This window comes from Kogia breviceps, chromosome 1, assembly GCF_026419965.1.
Source record: "Kogia breviceps isolate mKogBre1 chromosome 1, mKogBre1 haplotype 1, whole genome shotgun sequence".
Classification (NCBI taxonomy): Eukaryota; Metazoa; Chordata; class Mammalia; order Artiodactyla; family Physeteridae; genus Kogia; species Kogia breviceps.
The window spans coordinates 166,462,772-166,478,191 of NC_081310.1; the positions used below are offsets into that span (position 1 = coordinate 166,462,772).

The 15,420-nt window shown below is 58.1% G+C and overlaps 2 protein-coding genes across 6 annotated transcripts; both read right to left on the bottom strand.

The window, feature by feature from the left end:
• Window positions 1–28: 28 nt before the first annotated feature.
• Window positions 29–10,179, bottom strand: B4GALT2 (beta-1,4-galactosyltransferase 2). Of its 2 annotated transcripts, none has more exons than XM_059083041.2 (7): window positions 9,815–10,179; window positions 7,977–8,332; window positions 7,538–7,773; window positions 4,219–4,409; window positions 3,954–4,076; window positions 3,721–3,825; window positions 29–1,132 (listed from the first exon to the last, which is right to left on the bottom strand). In XM_059083041.2, exons 2-7 carry the CDS (start codon window positions 8,278–8,280, stop codon window positions 982–984), a joined length of 1,110 nt encoding a protein of 369 aa, XP_058939024.1. In that variant the 5' UTR covers window positions 8,281–8,332; window positions 9,815–10,179; the 3' UTR covers window positions 29–981. The 2 variants fall into 2 exon arrangements, with proteins under 2 accessions (XP_058939024.1, XP_058939017.1); XM_059083034.2 differs by having other exon boundaries at window positions 9,921–10,026.
• Window positions 10,180–11,102: 923 nt separating this feature from the next.
• ATP6V0B (ATPase H+ transporting V0 subunit b) lies at window positions 11,103–14,610 on the bottom strand. Of its 4 annotated transcripts, none has more exons than XM_059083138.2 (8): window positions 14,125–14,610; window positions 13,464–13,512; window positions 13,161–13,244; window positions 12,956–13,033; window positions 12,673–12,742; window positions 12,502–12,553; window positions 12,091–12,281; window positions 11,103–11,408 (listed from the first exon to the last, which is right to left on the bottom strand). In XM_059083138.2, exons 1-8 carry the CDS (start codon window positions 14,189–14,191, stop codon window positions 11,382–11,384), a joined length of 618 nt encoding a protein of 205 aa, XP_058939121.1. In that variant the 5' UTR covers window positions 14,192–14,610; the 3' UTR covers window positions 11,103–11,381. The 4 variants fall into 4 exon arrangements, with proteins under 4 accessions (XP_058939121.1, XP_066865485.1, XP_066865490.1 ...); XM_067009384.1 differs by having other exon boundaries at window positions 14,249–14,572; XM_067009389.1 differs by lacking the exon at window positions 13,464–13,512 and having other exon boundaries at window positions 14,125–14,298.
• Window positions 14,611–15,420: the final 810 nt, after the last annotated feature.

The following is a 15,420-nucleotide window of genomic DNA, read 5'->3' on the forward strand; positions in this document are numbered from 1 at the left end:
CTTCAGGGCAGGTGAAAGAACCGAGAAATCTGAGCCCAATGGGTTTATTACTTCTTTGTCTCTTCTGGCCGGGAGGCAGCGGGCAGGGTAAACATTTTTCCTTCCAGCCGGCGGAAGTCTAGCGAACCACAGCGTTTCGAGGGGCCTGGGGAACTAGGACAGCCTGGGCCAGACCGATAGGCTGTCCTGGTTCCCCCTGGCCCTCCCATAACACACTCCGTGTCTGGGTTTAGGGATCCAGATCCCCATCCCCAAACAGACAAAGGGGCTGCTCCATTCACGTTTTTTACTAAAGCACCCACACAAGTTTCTGTGCAATGTACAAACACGAGCCGGCCCTGGGGCTACTGCCTTCTCTCTGAGAGGGGCGGCGGATCCGAGCCCCATCCGCCCCCATGCAAAGCCCGACCCCAAGATCCCAGGCAGCGACACAGCACCCACTCTGGTCCCCTCCTGGCGCTGCTCCTCAGCAGGGGGTGCACCGGAGTTTGCCCCCTACAATGTTGAGTGAAAAAGGTTTCCCCTCCCCTGGGAGCATGGGGGATCCCCAGGTCTGAGAATTCCCCCTGGAAGCGACATTGCCCCCTAGTCATACCTCCCACTCTTCCAGGCCCTAGGGGACTCAAGGGGGGGGGAAACTGAGGCACAGAGAGGTGGAGTGACCTGGCCCAGGCCACTCAGCGAGGCAGTGCAGGGGCTGGCCCAACCCTGACAGTGAGGGGGGCTGAACTGGGGAGGGAGGAGCAGGAAGAACGGTTGACCCCAGAGAGGGCCACACTTGAGGGGCCTGCCCAGGACAGAAGCTCCCTGAAGTAGGTTCTGAAACTTCCAGGTGTAGCTGGGGGGCCTACTGAAGACCCTCAGAAAACAGAGCCCACAGTCTCTGTCCTGGGGGATCTGTCACAGAGCAGCCACCAGCCAGGCTGTAGGTCAGTCCTCTGGCAGGCAATCCTTGGCACTGGTAGCCTTTGTCCATTGGTGTCAGCCCCGAGGGGGCCATGATGGGGGCCGCCCAATGTCCACTGTGATATTAGTGAAGAGCGGTTGCCGAGACACCTCCAAGACCTGGTACCGCACTGACCCGATGCCGTCCCGCTTCATGGTCAGCTTCGTGTTTTGAATCTTGGTAAACCTAGATAGGATGGAAGTGGGTCCATATCAGGGCTCACCACCAAACCCAACCGAGATCACTGGGGCCAAGGGTCACGCCATCCTGGCTTCTTCCTGGGGTGATACGGTTCTCTTCGTCACCCCCTCCACCTGCCTGGAGCCCTTTGGCTCTTGCAACTACCCTCAAAAAAGAGATCTCACCCCCGTGAGTCCAGAATCACAACACCCTCACAAATCTTTCTCTCATCTCAGACCTAGACACAGGGCACCCCACAGGTACCTCAGATGCAACGTGTCCTGTATTGTATGCATCATCTTTACTCCTCACACCCATCCTCTCTGTGCCATCTTCTCCGTTCCTCATCGTTTAGTCACTCCTTCACCATTTATTTATTGAGCAGTCCCTGTGTGCCAGGCACGCTCTAAGCACCAGGGTCACAGCCATGAACAGGACAGCAAGGTCCTTCCTCTCGTGGCAAGTCTATTCCACTAAGGAAGACAAGTAACAGACAAGGAAGACATCAGCGTGCTAAGGGAGACAGGAGAGGGAGACCAGGATGACTGCCATGGAAGGGGTGCGTGCGGGCCATCAGGCTGACGGCAGAGGAAGAGCATTCCAGGCAGATGTAACAGCACATGCTGAGCCTACACTGGAAATGAGAATTTGCACAGCTGAGTGGCTAGAGCTTAACGGGCCAAGGGGAAAAATCAGAGTAAGATTAGCTGGGAGGTTCGAGCATATGTACAGGCAGGCCTCTGTAAGTCAGAGGAAGCAGTTTTTTATTCTGTGGGTGAGAAGACACTGAGGGATTTTTCGCCCAGTTTGGGAGAGGGAGGGCCAGGGAACATGAACTACAGAAGAGGGAAGACAGAAAACCTGTCGGGCAAGAGGACAGAGGCCTCACTAGGGCAGAGGTAAAGGGAAAAGTGGACCAGCTCAGATATGTCTGGGGGGTTGCACTGATGTGACCGGCTGATGGTCCGGACATGTAGGGTGAGGGAAAGAAGAATCCAGAACTCCTAGATCTGAGGCAAAAGCAACTAGGTAGATGAAACCGGCATCCACAGAGTTCCTTAAGCCAGAAACATCTTGCTATCATGCCACTCCCCCACCTAAGGCAGACATCACAACTGAGGATGGCACCTAGACACGCTATTCCTGAAGCAGGACCACAGCCCCCGGGCACGTGCTTCCAGAGCTCCACCCACCCCCATCCCAACTGTTTTGATCCTCCCAGTCCTCCTGAGCTCAGTTCAGATCGCTCTCCAGAGCCACCCCAACACTGAGCGCTCTCCCTCAGATGCCCTGAAGCACCTCTTCTCCCAGCCTGTGGTCCTTTCCCTGCTCACCATGGTTTTAATCTGAACTGCTTTTTCATCAGCTCCCTGGACGCCTGATGCGTCACGCTTCTGCCAAAGATCAACCCTACATCAGTGCTGCCGCCTCCCACCCCACTCTGACACACTGGCTTCAGAGCAGAACATACCTACCGTCCCGTGTGGGCATGGCAGCGTCACCCCCACATGCCCCCTGGGCTCCGTCAATTCCTTTGGGCCTAGTCTGCTTCCTCCTGCTCCACCCAGCAGCTCTGCCAGCCCTTCACCTTCTTCAGACTCAAAGGGTGACCCTTCCAAACCCAAATCTGGTCCTGCCCCTTCCCCGCTGAAAACCCTTCCATGACTCCCCAGCGCCTCTGGGACAAAAGTGAAACTCCCAACCTGGGATCAGCAGAGACCCCCTCTCCTGTCACTCCCAGCCTCCAGACTGAAGAGTTTCAGACTCTCAGCGTATACAATGGACGTTCACATTCCAGACTCCTACACATACTATTCCTTTTATCCAGACTGGCCTCCTCCATCAGCCTGGTGAATACAGCACTGTGCCTAGGGTAGGTGTGTGACAAATATTTGTAGAATGAATAACTCTTTTCAAACTCCAGTTTACCATCACCTCCTCCAGGAAGCCTCCCACCATCACTCCCTCTTCTGCCAGGACAGCACCTTGCCCTGATCACCCTGTGCTGCCTCTGCCGGCCTCCCTGCCTAGAATGAACTCCACACGGGCTATCCAGCCGGGACTGGGACTGACTGCTCTGCACCCTCCCGCCCCCTGCCCTTACACTTCACATGCCCTCAGGCACTTCTCCCACCCCGCATCAGACACCAATGTTGCTTCCTCCTCAGAGACCAGCCACCTACTCCAATCTCAGAAGGCTCAGCAATGATTTCCACTACCACCCCACATTGCTCGGGCCACCTCTGTTGGGTCTGCAGGCCCTGGAGCTGTGCCCTGGGCCCACTATCTCTCATCCTATCTGTTCTGGCACAAGTGAGGTCTGTGAGGGCACCGAGCGGAACGCAAGCTGCTCAGTGACGATCTGAGCCCTGCCTTTAAACTTCAGTCACTTCTAGGAATCAGGCCAGGGGTGAGAGCCAGATGGGGTGAGGCTGAGCTGGGGACTGGGGTACAGCGATCGGGGTGGTGGGAGTCATCTCTAGAAGTCAAGGGTCAGGGACCTTGGGATCACCTCTGGGGATCAGCGGCACTGGGACATCACCTGTACGGAGTAAGGGGCCGGGGCGGTTGGGGTCGAGGGCGCTGGGGGTCACCTTTGAGGGTTGGGCTCATTATGCTTGTCCCGGTCGTGCTTGATCATGCGGTAGCGGCCTATGCGGATGTCTGGGCGCGAGATCTTCATCCCAGCCAGGGAGATCCTGGGGATGGGGACAGCCGGGCTGGAGCAGGCGCCAGGAAGGGCGAAGAGCCCCGCCTGGTCTGCGCCCCCCCACCCCCACCCACCGCCTCAAGCACCCAGTCTACTCCCTACCCTGTCCCCACTCACCGGTTGAAGATGTCGTCATCCTCACCACCCCAACCCCAGTACTCGTTGGGGAAGCCATTGATTCTCAGGAACTGGGATTTATTTAGGCCCGACACACCTCCAAAGTAGCCAGCATAGGGCAGCCTAGGGCACGGAAGGCAGGCATCAGTGAGGGGCCCCAGGGGATTCCTGATGGAGGCCCAGCAGCAAGTGGGCCACTGGGGCTGGGAGCGATGGCCTGGGTAGGGTGGGGAGGCCTGGGTCCACCTGAGAAGGGAGCCCTCACCGAAAGCCGAACTTGTCCATGGCAATGGCGAAGTGCCGAGGCTGGTCGCCACAGCGGTATAGGTTGCGGTCATCCATGGGCACCAGGTCCACATCACTGAAGATGAAGCAGTTGTAGGTGGCGTCCTCCTTCAGTGCCTCTAGGAAACCCACGTTGAGCAGCTTGGCCCGGTTGAAGGTGTCCTCACCGTGCTGGGGTTGGTGGAGGGGACGGGTCAGCTCTGGGCCTGAGACTCGGAGACACCTGCCACTTTACCACCGTCCAGAGCGGTCCCTGTGGGCCTAGTACTACCCCACCTGCCCCACCGGGGCCCCCAGACTGTAGGGATCAAGGCCAGCTCTTTACCCTGGACCTGGCCTTGCAAGGCCTTTCAGAAATTGACTCCACCTTCTCTCTGGCCACTGCCCTCAGATGCTGAGTCCCAGCTGTACTACATTCCTCCAGGACCCCAGAACATGCCAGACTCTTTCTTGCCTCGAGGCCTCGGTGTCAGCAGTTCCCTCTGCCTGGAATGTTCTCCTTCTCTGCTTATCAAACTCATGCCTGGAAAGGCCTCCGTCACCAAACCTCCCCGCCCCAGTATAATTAATCATTTCCTCCCGTGCGCTTCACTTATGCCAGGGTCCATTCCAGCTGTGACAATTTAGAGCTCTCCTTTCATTCATTCCTTCAAACATGCCACGTGGCCCTGTCCTTGGTGCCAGGCGTCTTCTCTCTGCTGGTGCGGATCCTAGAGATGACCGGCCCTGAGCACACAGTTTCCCTACTGAGCACGTCACAGAGTGAGATGAACAAAAAATGCCCCCAAATGACCAGCATCTAAGATGCAGAGACCACAAGGACTGAGCCACTGAGCCTCAGCCACCTGTCCCCTCTGGCTCATGTAGATCCACATCCAACTCCCTGGGCAGCCTCTGGGACCAGGACGGGACCAGGCTTAATTCACTTGTCTCCCCAACAAAATGATAAGCACAGTGAGCCTCGGATTCCCCGAGAAATGGGCTGCGGGACGAGGTCTCCTTGAGGCCAGCCTCCTGGCCATGTAGCCGCAAGCTCCAAATTCTGGCCAGAGCAAGGAGGGTTCCATGGAAGGAGCTGGCTGGCCCCTGAGCCCCCTGATCCAACCCATGATCTCCAGGCTGGAGCCAGAGAGGCTCCTGGTCTTCAAGTGGGACCTTCTGGAAGGAGAGGAGGAGTAGCCCCTCCTCTTCACCAGCCAGCCTGGGCCCAAGGGGGTGGAAGCTGCTCCCCTGGACCCTGAACGACCCAGCCCCACCTGCTCTCTTTTCTCCTTGCCCTGAACCTTCCCACCAGCCCTTGGAGCAACTATCCATTTTCTCCTGGCTCATTGGCACTCCTTCCTAACCTCTCTCACCACCCCAGAGCCCTAGGTTTCTCCCACAGGGCTCATAAACATGCTCATTTCTCTCCCATCCAAAGAAAGCCCTCCCTCTAGCCACCGCCCTACCTTTTGCCTTCCCTTCTCAGCAGAGGGGGTTTTTTTTGATCGAGAGTTGTCTCCAATTGGCTACTTGCATTTTGTCAAATCTGATTCCTTCTGCAACCCACTGCAATCTGCTTCCGCCCCCACCAGGCCCCTGAAATGGCTCTCGCTGGGCCCACCTTGTTGCTAAATCCACTGGACGCTTCTTGGTCTACATCCTTCCTTACTCCCCCAGCAGCGCTCATGCAGCTGCCACGCTCCCTCCTTGACGCTTATTCCTGGGCTCCTGGGACACCAAGCTCTCCTGGGTCTCCTCAAACCTTTCTGGCCAACCCGTGTGGCCTCTGTGTTCTCTCTTTCTCCACCCGTTCCCTTATGTTCTGGCTTTCTCCTCTCGGCTCCCAGGCCCCCTGGGCAGGCTGACACTGCTGGTTTTAGGGACCATCATCTGTGTACTGGTGGCTCACAGATCCCTCTCCACCTCAGACCTCACTCCTAGGTCGATTCATTTGTCCAACTGCCTGCTGAACATTCCTCTTATACTTCCCCCAGGCACTTAAATTCATCACATGCAAAAAAGAATTCAGATTCGCACTCTCCCCCAGACCTGGCCCAGATCCTATGTTCCCATCTCATTCAGAGGCGCAGGCATCTACACTGCCAACAGTCAAGACAGAAACCCTCAAGATGTCCCGGCATCTCCCTTACCTTACTCCCTGATACATGTGTCACACCTCTCCCCTCACCCAGACGACTCCTGCCCGACTTGTATGCACAATTCACCACCTCCTTCCTGAACATCGTAGCCTCCTCCCAACCGGGCCCCCTGCCTCCAGGCTCCCCTTCCATCCCACTGTCCACAGGCAGTCAGAGCAATCTTTTTAATAAGCACACACACACATTACTCCCTCATTAAAACCTCACAATGGTTCCCCATCACTTTCAGGCTAGAATCCAACTGTTTAAGATGCCTCCTAAGACCCTTCTGGATTTGGCCTCCACTAGCTCTTCCAACCTCATCTCTGTTACCCACCCTACATGTTAGACCCCACCCCTCAGCGGACAGTTCCTGAACACATGAGACCAGTTCTCTCATTGGGGCCTGGGGCCTCCAGGTCCCTCTACATAAAATGCTTGCCTCCTCCAGTCCCTCCGCCAGCTGATGCCTGTTCATCCCTCAAGACCCATCTCCATCATCGCTTTCCCACCCCAGGGCTGGACCAGGCCCTTTGGTGGTCCCACTGTCCCCTGCTCCAACTCCAGTCACACACCATTGTCCTGACTCCAGTCACACACCATTGTCCTGGAGTCTAAAGGGATCGAAGTTCACGTCTGGGACTTCTCTGTGGGGAGGAGGGCCTGTATCAGATCCTCTCCAGGTTCCAGCAGCCAACCCCAGCCAGGCCCATGGCAGGGCTCAGAGCCTGAGCTGAATTCCTGGATCTCAGCTGTGCTCAGCACTTGGCCCTAAGGCAGACTTCATCCCTCTTTCAGGTCTAACTCTTCCTCTGCTCGGGGCCCTCCATATCTCACAGCCAGCATACCCTAAGCCGCCACCCCCGTGGATGGGGCCTACCACGGGTAGACAATGGCGCTCACCCCCTATCGAGGCCATGCACACACCAGGCAGTGTGCACACCACCAGTAACACACGTGCACTCCCCTGAATGCACATACAAACCTGCCTACACACGCCATGACATATACATGCCCCCCAGACATACATACACGTGTCCGCACAACCACTGGCAGACAAGCAGCCACGAATGCCCCCAACCCCATGGCTGTACCAGCAGGCATGTGGGCCCCTCACCCACGGGTGCTCATAGGTTCCCTGGTGGCTGGTGGCCAGCCTGGGGGCCGCAGGCAGCACACCTGGTTGATGACATAGATGCCATAGCGCAGCCGCTGTCGCCTGAGGATTGGGTGCAGATAGTGGAGCCAGTAGCGTAGGTGGTGCTCCCGGTGTCGGAAGGGGATGATGACCGCCACCGTCTGGGCTGGCGTGCAGTCGGGTGGTGTATAGCGGCCGCCCAGGAGCACGCCTGGGTTTTCCCTCTGCACCCGCTCCAGGGGCATGGGTGAGGTGAACTCAATCAGCAGCCGGCCCACTGCAGGCAGGACGGTGGCAGGAATCAGGCCTTCATCAGAACCCAGCAACACCAGCCCTCTCCCTCCACCTGGGGTGGGCAAGGGAACCCCAGGAACAGCCCTCTGACAACACACCCAGACTCTTGGCACCCCCGTGGGTCAAGACTCCACTCCCCCAGTCCCCTGCCCACCCCTAGAGGCGAGCCCCACCCTGCAGGCTCACCAAGACCAGGCGGCGAGTCAGGACAGGGTGGCAGGACAGGAGCCGTGGGGCCCGGCCGGGCGCTGGGAGCCTCGGGGAGCCCGGAGCTGGGGGCAGTGGCGTTGGGCCGAGAGCAGTTGGTGCTGCTGCTGGCGGCTGGGTGGAGGGCACGGGCGGGGCCTCGCGCACTGAAGCGGCTGAAGAAGGCCAGGTGCTGGGCGTAGACGTCAAAGTAGAGGATGACGGCCACGAGAAAGTGCAGCAGGCAGAGTAGGAGCACGGCCTTGCAGACGCGCTCCAGCGTCCCCCCGAGCAGTCTGCTCATCCCGCACGCGGCCACCGGCCCGCCCAATGGGCCCGGGCATCCGGCTGCTGGCCTGAGCACGGGTAGGAGAGAAACAGAGCCAGAAGGTCAGGGCCAGAGGGGCTAGGCCACCCACCCACCTCCTGCGCACCGCTCACATTCTTACCTGCTCACACCCTTCGACTTACATTCTACCTGCAAATACACACGCAGTCCCTGGCAACTCACTGCTCCCACATCTTCACACAACGCCTTCCTTCCTCATCCTCATTGACACTCACAAGCACAGCCTCACCCACCCTCACACTCAGGTAACGTGCCCTTATTGCCCAACTTCACACACACGCTATGGATTCCCAAGAACGTGGACATGTGACCTCTAGTTCACGCTGGCTCATACCTGAACAAGGAAACACGTTTACGTATAGACCCACATGTGTTCTCTGTGCCCCAGAAAACAAACGCCCCACAGGCCAGCATCCTCAACCCAGGACTCCTGGTCTAGGGGAGAGAGACCATTTACTGTACTTACCACACAAGAGCGCTTTGTACTCAAGACTTCATTTAGTCCTCTGGGGAACATGGGGGGCAGTGGTTTGGTTGGACAGGTTCCAGTGGCAAGCAAGCCAGGCCATCTGGGACCAGGCTGGGAAGTGGCCCTCAGCATCCAGGTGGCCCAAATTTGAACAAGATGTTTATGGAATCCCTTCCCTCTGGAGCAAGAGGTCAAAATACATGGTGGGGCATCAGACACACCTCCCATAAGACCTCAAGGATTGGGATGAACTCTCTGGGGCCTGCCCAGTACTGCTGGTTCTGATTCCCGGAAAGAGGAACGCTTGGGCCCTGGAGACAGCATGTTAGGAGAGGGTCTTGCCTGGGCCATGGCTCTAACTGTGGGTCCGACACAGCAGCAACACTTCCGGGGGGCACTTCTGGCAGTGCTTAGAGAGCAGGGCGAGTCTCACTCAGATACACAGCATCCCACAACCACACAGACACCCGCAGTCCCAGCTACAGTCACCTGCACTCAGATAAACACAGAACTACATACAGAGTCACAGACACGCCTGGGTGACAGTAACAGCAACACAGCGAGTCACGCACTCACAAACAAAGCCGCCGCTCCTGCACTTACAGAGTCACACAGACGGGCTCCCGGGCAGCTCACAACACCCGGACCCACGTGCAAATACTCCCACCCCTCCCTCCGGGGCAGGGGTTCTGGGTCAGGCTGCCAGGCTGCGAGGTGCGTTTGGGCGGGGCTGTAAGGCTGAGTGGCCTGAACACGTGGCACCCCGAGACCTGGAGGCAGCGAAGACAGGGTGGGTGTGGAGCCTGGCGGGGAGGGGGCTTGGAGGAGAGGATGTGGGGTAGGGGCCGAGGAAAGGGGAGCGAGGAGCGCCTCCCCACGCCACGAGGCCAGGGTGAGCGAGGACAATAAGGGAGGCTGGCTGGGAGCGGGCAGAGGAGCCCGAGGGGGGCGAGGAGACTCGAGGGATGGGGGTAGGGTGGGGTGACGCCAGGCCGGGGTACGCCCGCTAGCGACTCTCACCGGGTCCTGGTCGGGGATCTCGGGGCCACGCTCGGGGCACCCCTCGCGGGGCCGGGTCTAGAATCTCGGGGCCCCGGACTGGGGGCCGCGCGCGTCCCCCTCTCACCCGGCTCTCGGGGCTCAGCAGGGGGCGCCGCTCCGGCTCCGGCTGGATTCCGGGATCCGGCGGCTGCGAACGGCTCCGTCCCCCATGGCCCGGCCCCGCCGCCTTCCGCCTCCCCGGTCAGCGGCCCCCGCGGCCCCCGGGCCGCCTCCCGCCGCCGCCGCGGGCCATGGAGACGAGCCGCCCCGGGGGGCAGGGCGGGGCCGGGCGGCCGGGCAGACCCACGGACCCGCCGACCGGTAGACCACAGCGCCGCCACCTCCCTCCCGCGCTACGGCGCCTCGGAGGGGCAGGCCCGGCCCGCGCGCGCGCGCGCGCCCCCGCAGCCCCCCGCCTCCAGCGCGCCCGTACCCGCCGCGCGCCTCCGACGCCCGCCCCTGCTGGCGGCTAAGCGCAATGGAGCGAGGGGACGGAGGACCAAGGAGGGGCGGGAGAAATTAATCAGACTCATTGGATTCGAGGTCCGAACCGGAGAGGGTGTGGATGGGTAAAACCCATTACGGAGGAATGGGGTCTGGTCTGGGTTGGAGCGCGAACTCGGCCAAAGAAGGGCACCTGGAAGTTAGGCCAACTCGTGCAGGGAGGTCAGGGATTTGTCAGCTCATCGATGGGAGCATGACTAAGGGTCCGCCAGAGGAGGGGGCTGCTAGTTAAAACTGAGCAGGACACTGAAAGGCATAGACAGAAGTGTGTGGCCTGCAGGGGCTTCTAGGGAACAGGAGGTTGGACAGGAGTGGGAGGAGCTGGACATGGCCCCAAGTGATCAAACTAGTTACTGGCAGGGTATGGTGCAGGGACGGGCAGAGGCAAATGAATGGGTTCCAAGGCCCCAGGGGTAGAGATGATGGATGCCTGAGGGTAGAACCAGGTAAGCAGATGTGGCTAACTGGGGCTGGGCTGACCAGAGCCCTGAGGGCATGGGACTAGGACACCTCCCTTCCCCACACAAACACATGGGCCCATATACCTAGACTCCCCCCTTCCCTTCAATAAAGATGTTCAGAGCTACAGAGTCCTCAGCCCAGCACACTTTCCTTCCAACCCAGGAGCCATCGTTGTCCACAGCAGAGACAGTGTATATGAGTCGGAAAGTTGGCAAGAAGCTGGCATGAAGTTGAGAACTACAGGCCTGTTTACCCTTCCTCTGTGAAAGGAGGTGGCAAAGAAAGGCAAGAGAAGCAGCACTGACCCAGACAAATACCATGTTTATTTCACAAACACTGGGAAGATGGGTTGGAGGTGGAGGTGGGACACGGGTGCAAAGCTGCACACAGTCAACAGCAGCCCACTCCCCACACTGCGGATCCAGCCAGGCAGTGCCTCCAAGTCGACAGGCAGCAGAAGTGAGTGCAGGGAGGGCCCTGAACACCAAGCCCCCTGAAAGCCTAAGGGGCACAGCTCCAGCTGTCCCGGGAAAACAACAAATAAATAAGAGTGGGGCACGGCCCTGCCCACAAAGATCAGCTAATCACCCATCTTCACTCTGGAGGTCTGCAAAAGAAGAACAGGAGAAATCAGTCAGGGACAGAGAAATAGATTAGACAATGACAAATGACAGATGATCAGACCCATGGCAGGATGGACAGACCACAACAGATGGATGACTGGACCAGGATGGACATGCTGTGACAAACACAGTGAACAGGGACACAGAGACAACTACAGAGTTCAACTGTGGGACAGACAAGATGAAGAGAAGTGGCACATGGACAGGGCATATGGACAGTGCCAGTCACCAAGAGTCAACCCAGTCAGGCGCCCACAGTCACACTCAGACACTCAGGCTGATCCTTAATCACACACACAGATGTGCTGTCCTACTGACATCACAGTCAAACACACCAAGACAGACCGAGACAGACGCATCCCAACCCGGTCTAGACTACAAAGACAGCGAGGAACATACAAAATAACAGAACAGGAAAGAGAAGCTAAATCTTTTGTATATAGACACAGCAGACAAAAAAAGACAGTTGTCAGTGATACCACATTGAAGACAGAAATAAATGGAAAACTTCTAAAGGGGAAAACCAAAAGATGGAAACTAGGTGGTGGAAACTGTTTAAGAGGTTCTTATGGTTACAGGTGTAGATGGGAGCACTGTGGCTCCTCCAGAAAAAGGGTGAGGCTGGGTTGGGGTCAAGGACAGAGACCCCCCAGGGGGATTCAGCACCTGAAGGATCGCAACGATGACCCCAAAGAGGCCGATGGCACTGCCAAAGATCTCCACAATGAGAATCTTTACAAAGAGGCTGGGGTTCTGTGCATCAGCCAAGGCGGCGCCACTGCCCACGATGCCCACGCACACGCCACAGAAGAGGTTAGACAGGCCCACTGTGAGGCCGGCCCCAAACATGGAGTAACCTGGAAGGATGGAAGGGGAGCACTGAGGCCAAGCCAGACACAAGGAGACATGAGGGCAAGGGATTCAACATGGACTAATGGGCCCAGCCACCACCCCAACTCTACAAAGCAGGCCAAAGTAGGTGAGAGAATACCAAAATGAAGAATCTAAGCTGGAGCGCGCATTGGAGGGGGAAGCAGCTGTGAAGCCCCAACCTTTTGCCTTTACACACCCACCTACCTGCATGGTAGTTTCGATGGCCAATGGCCTTGGGGTCAGTAGCACTGAAAGGCTGAGGGAAGCAGAGAAATAATCAGAAATCACCCCCTACTCCACTCCCCCTCCTCCACCATCACTAAGCAATATATAAACACACTGGAATAGATGCCCACCCCACCTAGTCCTCCATACCTCAGCCATGTTGCTAATGACAATCGCCATGATGATGCCGTAGATGGCCACAGCCTCACAGAAGATGATGCTGGTAGTGGTAGCGGGGGATTAGGGGGTGGAGAGAAGTAACAGTTGAGAAAGAAACCAACCTTCCTCCCTGAAGAGTCTCCTGCCACCTCTCCCCCACTGACATCTGATCCCAACAGGAGGCTGGTCAGGAGCAGCACATCAGGCAGGTCAAATGCACAAGCAGCTACCAATGCAGCTGGTTCTGACAACCTTACAAGGGTCCTACACTTACCTGACCAGGTTCTTGGTCTTAATCCTGGGGGCCTTCACCCCTCCCCCAATGATGGAAGAGCCAGTGATATAGATGCCCCTGATAGACGGATAAGAAACCAATGAGCAGAGCCCAATCCTGTCATTGTCCCCAAGATGACTAAGAACCCAGTGACACCACTTGCTATGATTCAGCCCCTCCCCTTACCCATGACCCCAACACTTACCATGCTGCCCCAACCACAGACAGAGAGATAGCTAGGCCAATGCCCAGGTTTGACCACATGAAGGGAGAAGTCTCCGTCAGGAACCTGGTGTGCAGACGGGGGAAGACAATTCAGCCCTGGTGGAGAGTGGGCACAAAATCCACCCTCACCCCCCTCCAACAGCCCCAGTCCTCGACGCTGAGACAAAACACTTCATGTTTCCCAAAGGTCCCCATCCCAGACAGCTGGGGGGTGGGGTGGGGTAGGGATCAGATCAGAGAGGGCAGGCTGCAAAGAAGCTCCTAGGGGAAACCTCTCCCTTACCATGCCACATCAAAGCGGAAGCCCAAGTCAAAAATGGTGTAGCAGATTCCTGCGGCAGTGAGAAAAACGGGGGTTAGGGACTGCTCTCTAGAGAGAAGCGCCACAACTTAGGCAAGAAGTTACTGCCCAGCTGATGGGCCACCTTCCCAAAAGGCCACCTCCCAGACCCAGACCCGTCAAGGGGAGCCACCGGCAGGCCTGAATACCCTGGAGGAGGGGAGGGAGCAAGGGCTCTGGCCAGGCCCCACCAGATGCAGCCAGCCCAGTCCGAGCCGCTGTTTACCCAACACGCTGTGGGTGTGGGGGGACTGCAAGACTACCGGGAAAAGAGGAACTGGAGCAGCCGGCTGGTGACCCAAGCAGGCCGGTCAAGAGCAAGAGAGGGACGACAGCAGGGAGCGGGGGAAGGGGGCGGCAGTGACAGAAACGGACAAGGGCTGCGCTCGCGGTCCCCACCGAGCCCCGCCCGCGCCCCTCCCCAAGCAGCTGGAGATACGGGTCTCCTCTGTCGGGGTCAGAGGCCCAGACAGACGCGAGGCAAGTCCAGGAGCCCGGGGTGCAAAGCCCGTGCCCAGTATTCCCAAGACTCCACTTCCCTGCTGGGCTCCAGCCGGGCTAGGTCGGCCCGATGCCGGCCCCGCCCGCCAGGGCCCGGCCTCACCTACGACGAGCAGGCAGGCCCAGAAGGCCACGAAAACCCCGGAGTAGAGCAGCACCAGCCCAGTCATGGCGGCAACGACGGCGGGGTTCGGGTCGGGGGCGGGGTAGGGGGCCCGAGCTCAAACCTCGACCCTGCGTCCGCCGTCCGCGCCGCAGTGTCACCTGACTCGCCCACGTGACGCGCAGGCGCCACGTGACCACACGCCGGGCCTAGCGCCCCGGCGCCGCCTGTCTAGAACTTGATGATGACAGAAGTGCGGACGCAGAGAATTGTGGTGGTTGTAGTCTCGCGCCCCTAAGGGACTCGGATACCCTTCTGAGTACCTCGACCCCTTGCCTGGCCGGTCAGTCTCGCGTTCGACCAAGCTCACTCCTTCTGCGCCGCGACACTCCGCCCTGCTCCGGCCCACCAGCCCTGCTTTCCTGCTCGCCGCCGCCCTAGCTTAGTCTCCAAGCCAGTGCTTATCTCGCAGGCCTCCCCACGACCGCCCCACCCAGTTCCGCGAGGTTGTCCGCTCCTTCCTTCACTGAGCTCATGCTGTTTCCTCTGCCTGAAGCACGCTTCGTACTCACCCCGTGGCCCAGCCAACACCTATTGGTCTTGGGACACCATTCCCCCAGGAAGGCTTCCCTAACCAGAGGCAGGGGAGTGCGCCCGCTGTGGGCTCCCCCGCCGCCCTGGCGATCTTTATGAAACTTAAGGAAGATCCTGTCACTCTCTTTTAAATACATCGGAGGCCCCCATTTCCCTCGATATAAAAGCCATAGTCCTTAAAATGGCCTACTAGGCCTCTACTGTTGCGGGTCCCCATGCCTCTTACCCGACTTCATCTCCTAATACTTCCCCCACTAACTCCCTCCTCTGACTGCACTGGCCTCCTGGCTGTTCCTTGAACACACCAGTCACACCCTCAACGCGTTGCACTTGCACTTGTTCCCTCTGCTTCAGCAGATTATCCATGTGGTTCATTCCTAACTTCTTTCAGTCTTTGCTCACCTTCAAAAGGCCTTCTCTGACCATCCTGTTTAATATTGCAGCCCCTTCTCTTGTACTCCTTCCCAGCTTTACCATAGCCCTTATCACCGTTCTGCATACTAAGTGTTCTGTGTCTATCTCCCCCACCACGAGAATGTAAGCACCATGCAAGGATTCCTAAGCTCACTGCTGGATTTCCAGTGCCTGGCACACAGTGGGTGCTCAATACATATCTGTAGAATACATGATTGGTGCCACCCTGTCCCAATTATGACAATCGGTTTACAGAACTGCCTCTACAGCAGACTGGGCAATCCCTGA

What these genes read in the sequence shown, in the direction of transcription:
- B4GALT2 (XM_059083041.2), bottom strand. Translation starts at nt 8,280, where the DNA reads ATGAGCAGACTGCTCGGGGGGACGCTGGAGCGCGTCTGCAAGGCCGTG. An exon ending in TGACTCGCCGCCTGGTCTTG is followed by an intron (nt 7,774 to 7,976) that starts GTGAGCCTGCAG and finishes TCCTGCCTGCAG; the next exon opens with TGGGCCGGCTGCTGATTGAG. An exon ending in GATGACGACATCTTCAACCG is followed by an intron (nt 3,826 to 3,953) that starts GTGAGTGGGGAC and finishes CCCCATCCCCAG; the next exon opens with GATCTCCCTGGCTGGGATGA.
- ATP6V0B (XM_059083130.2), bottom strand. Translation starts at nt 14,191, where the DNA reads ATGACTGGGCTGGTGCTGCTCTACTCCGGGGTTTTCGTGGCCTTCTGG. An exon ending in TTCCGCTTTGATGTGGCATG is followed by an intron (nt 13,245 to 13,463) that starts GTAAGGGAGAGG and finishes TCTGCACACCAG; the next exon opens with GTTCCTGACGGAGACTTCTC. An exon ending in AAGACCAAGAACCTGGTCAG is followed by an intron (nt 12,743 to 12,955) that starts GTAAGTGTAGGA and finishes TACCACTACCAG; the next exon opens with CATCATCTTCTGTGAGGCTG.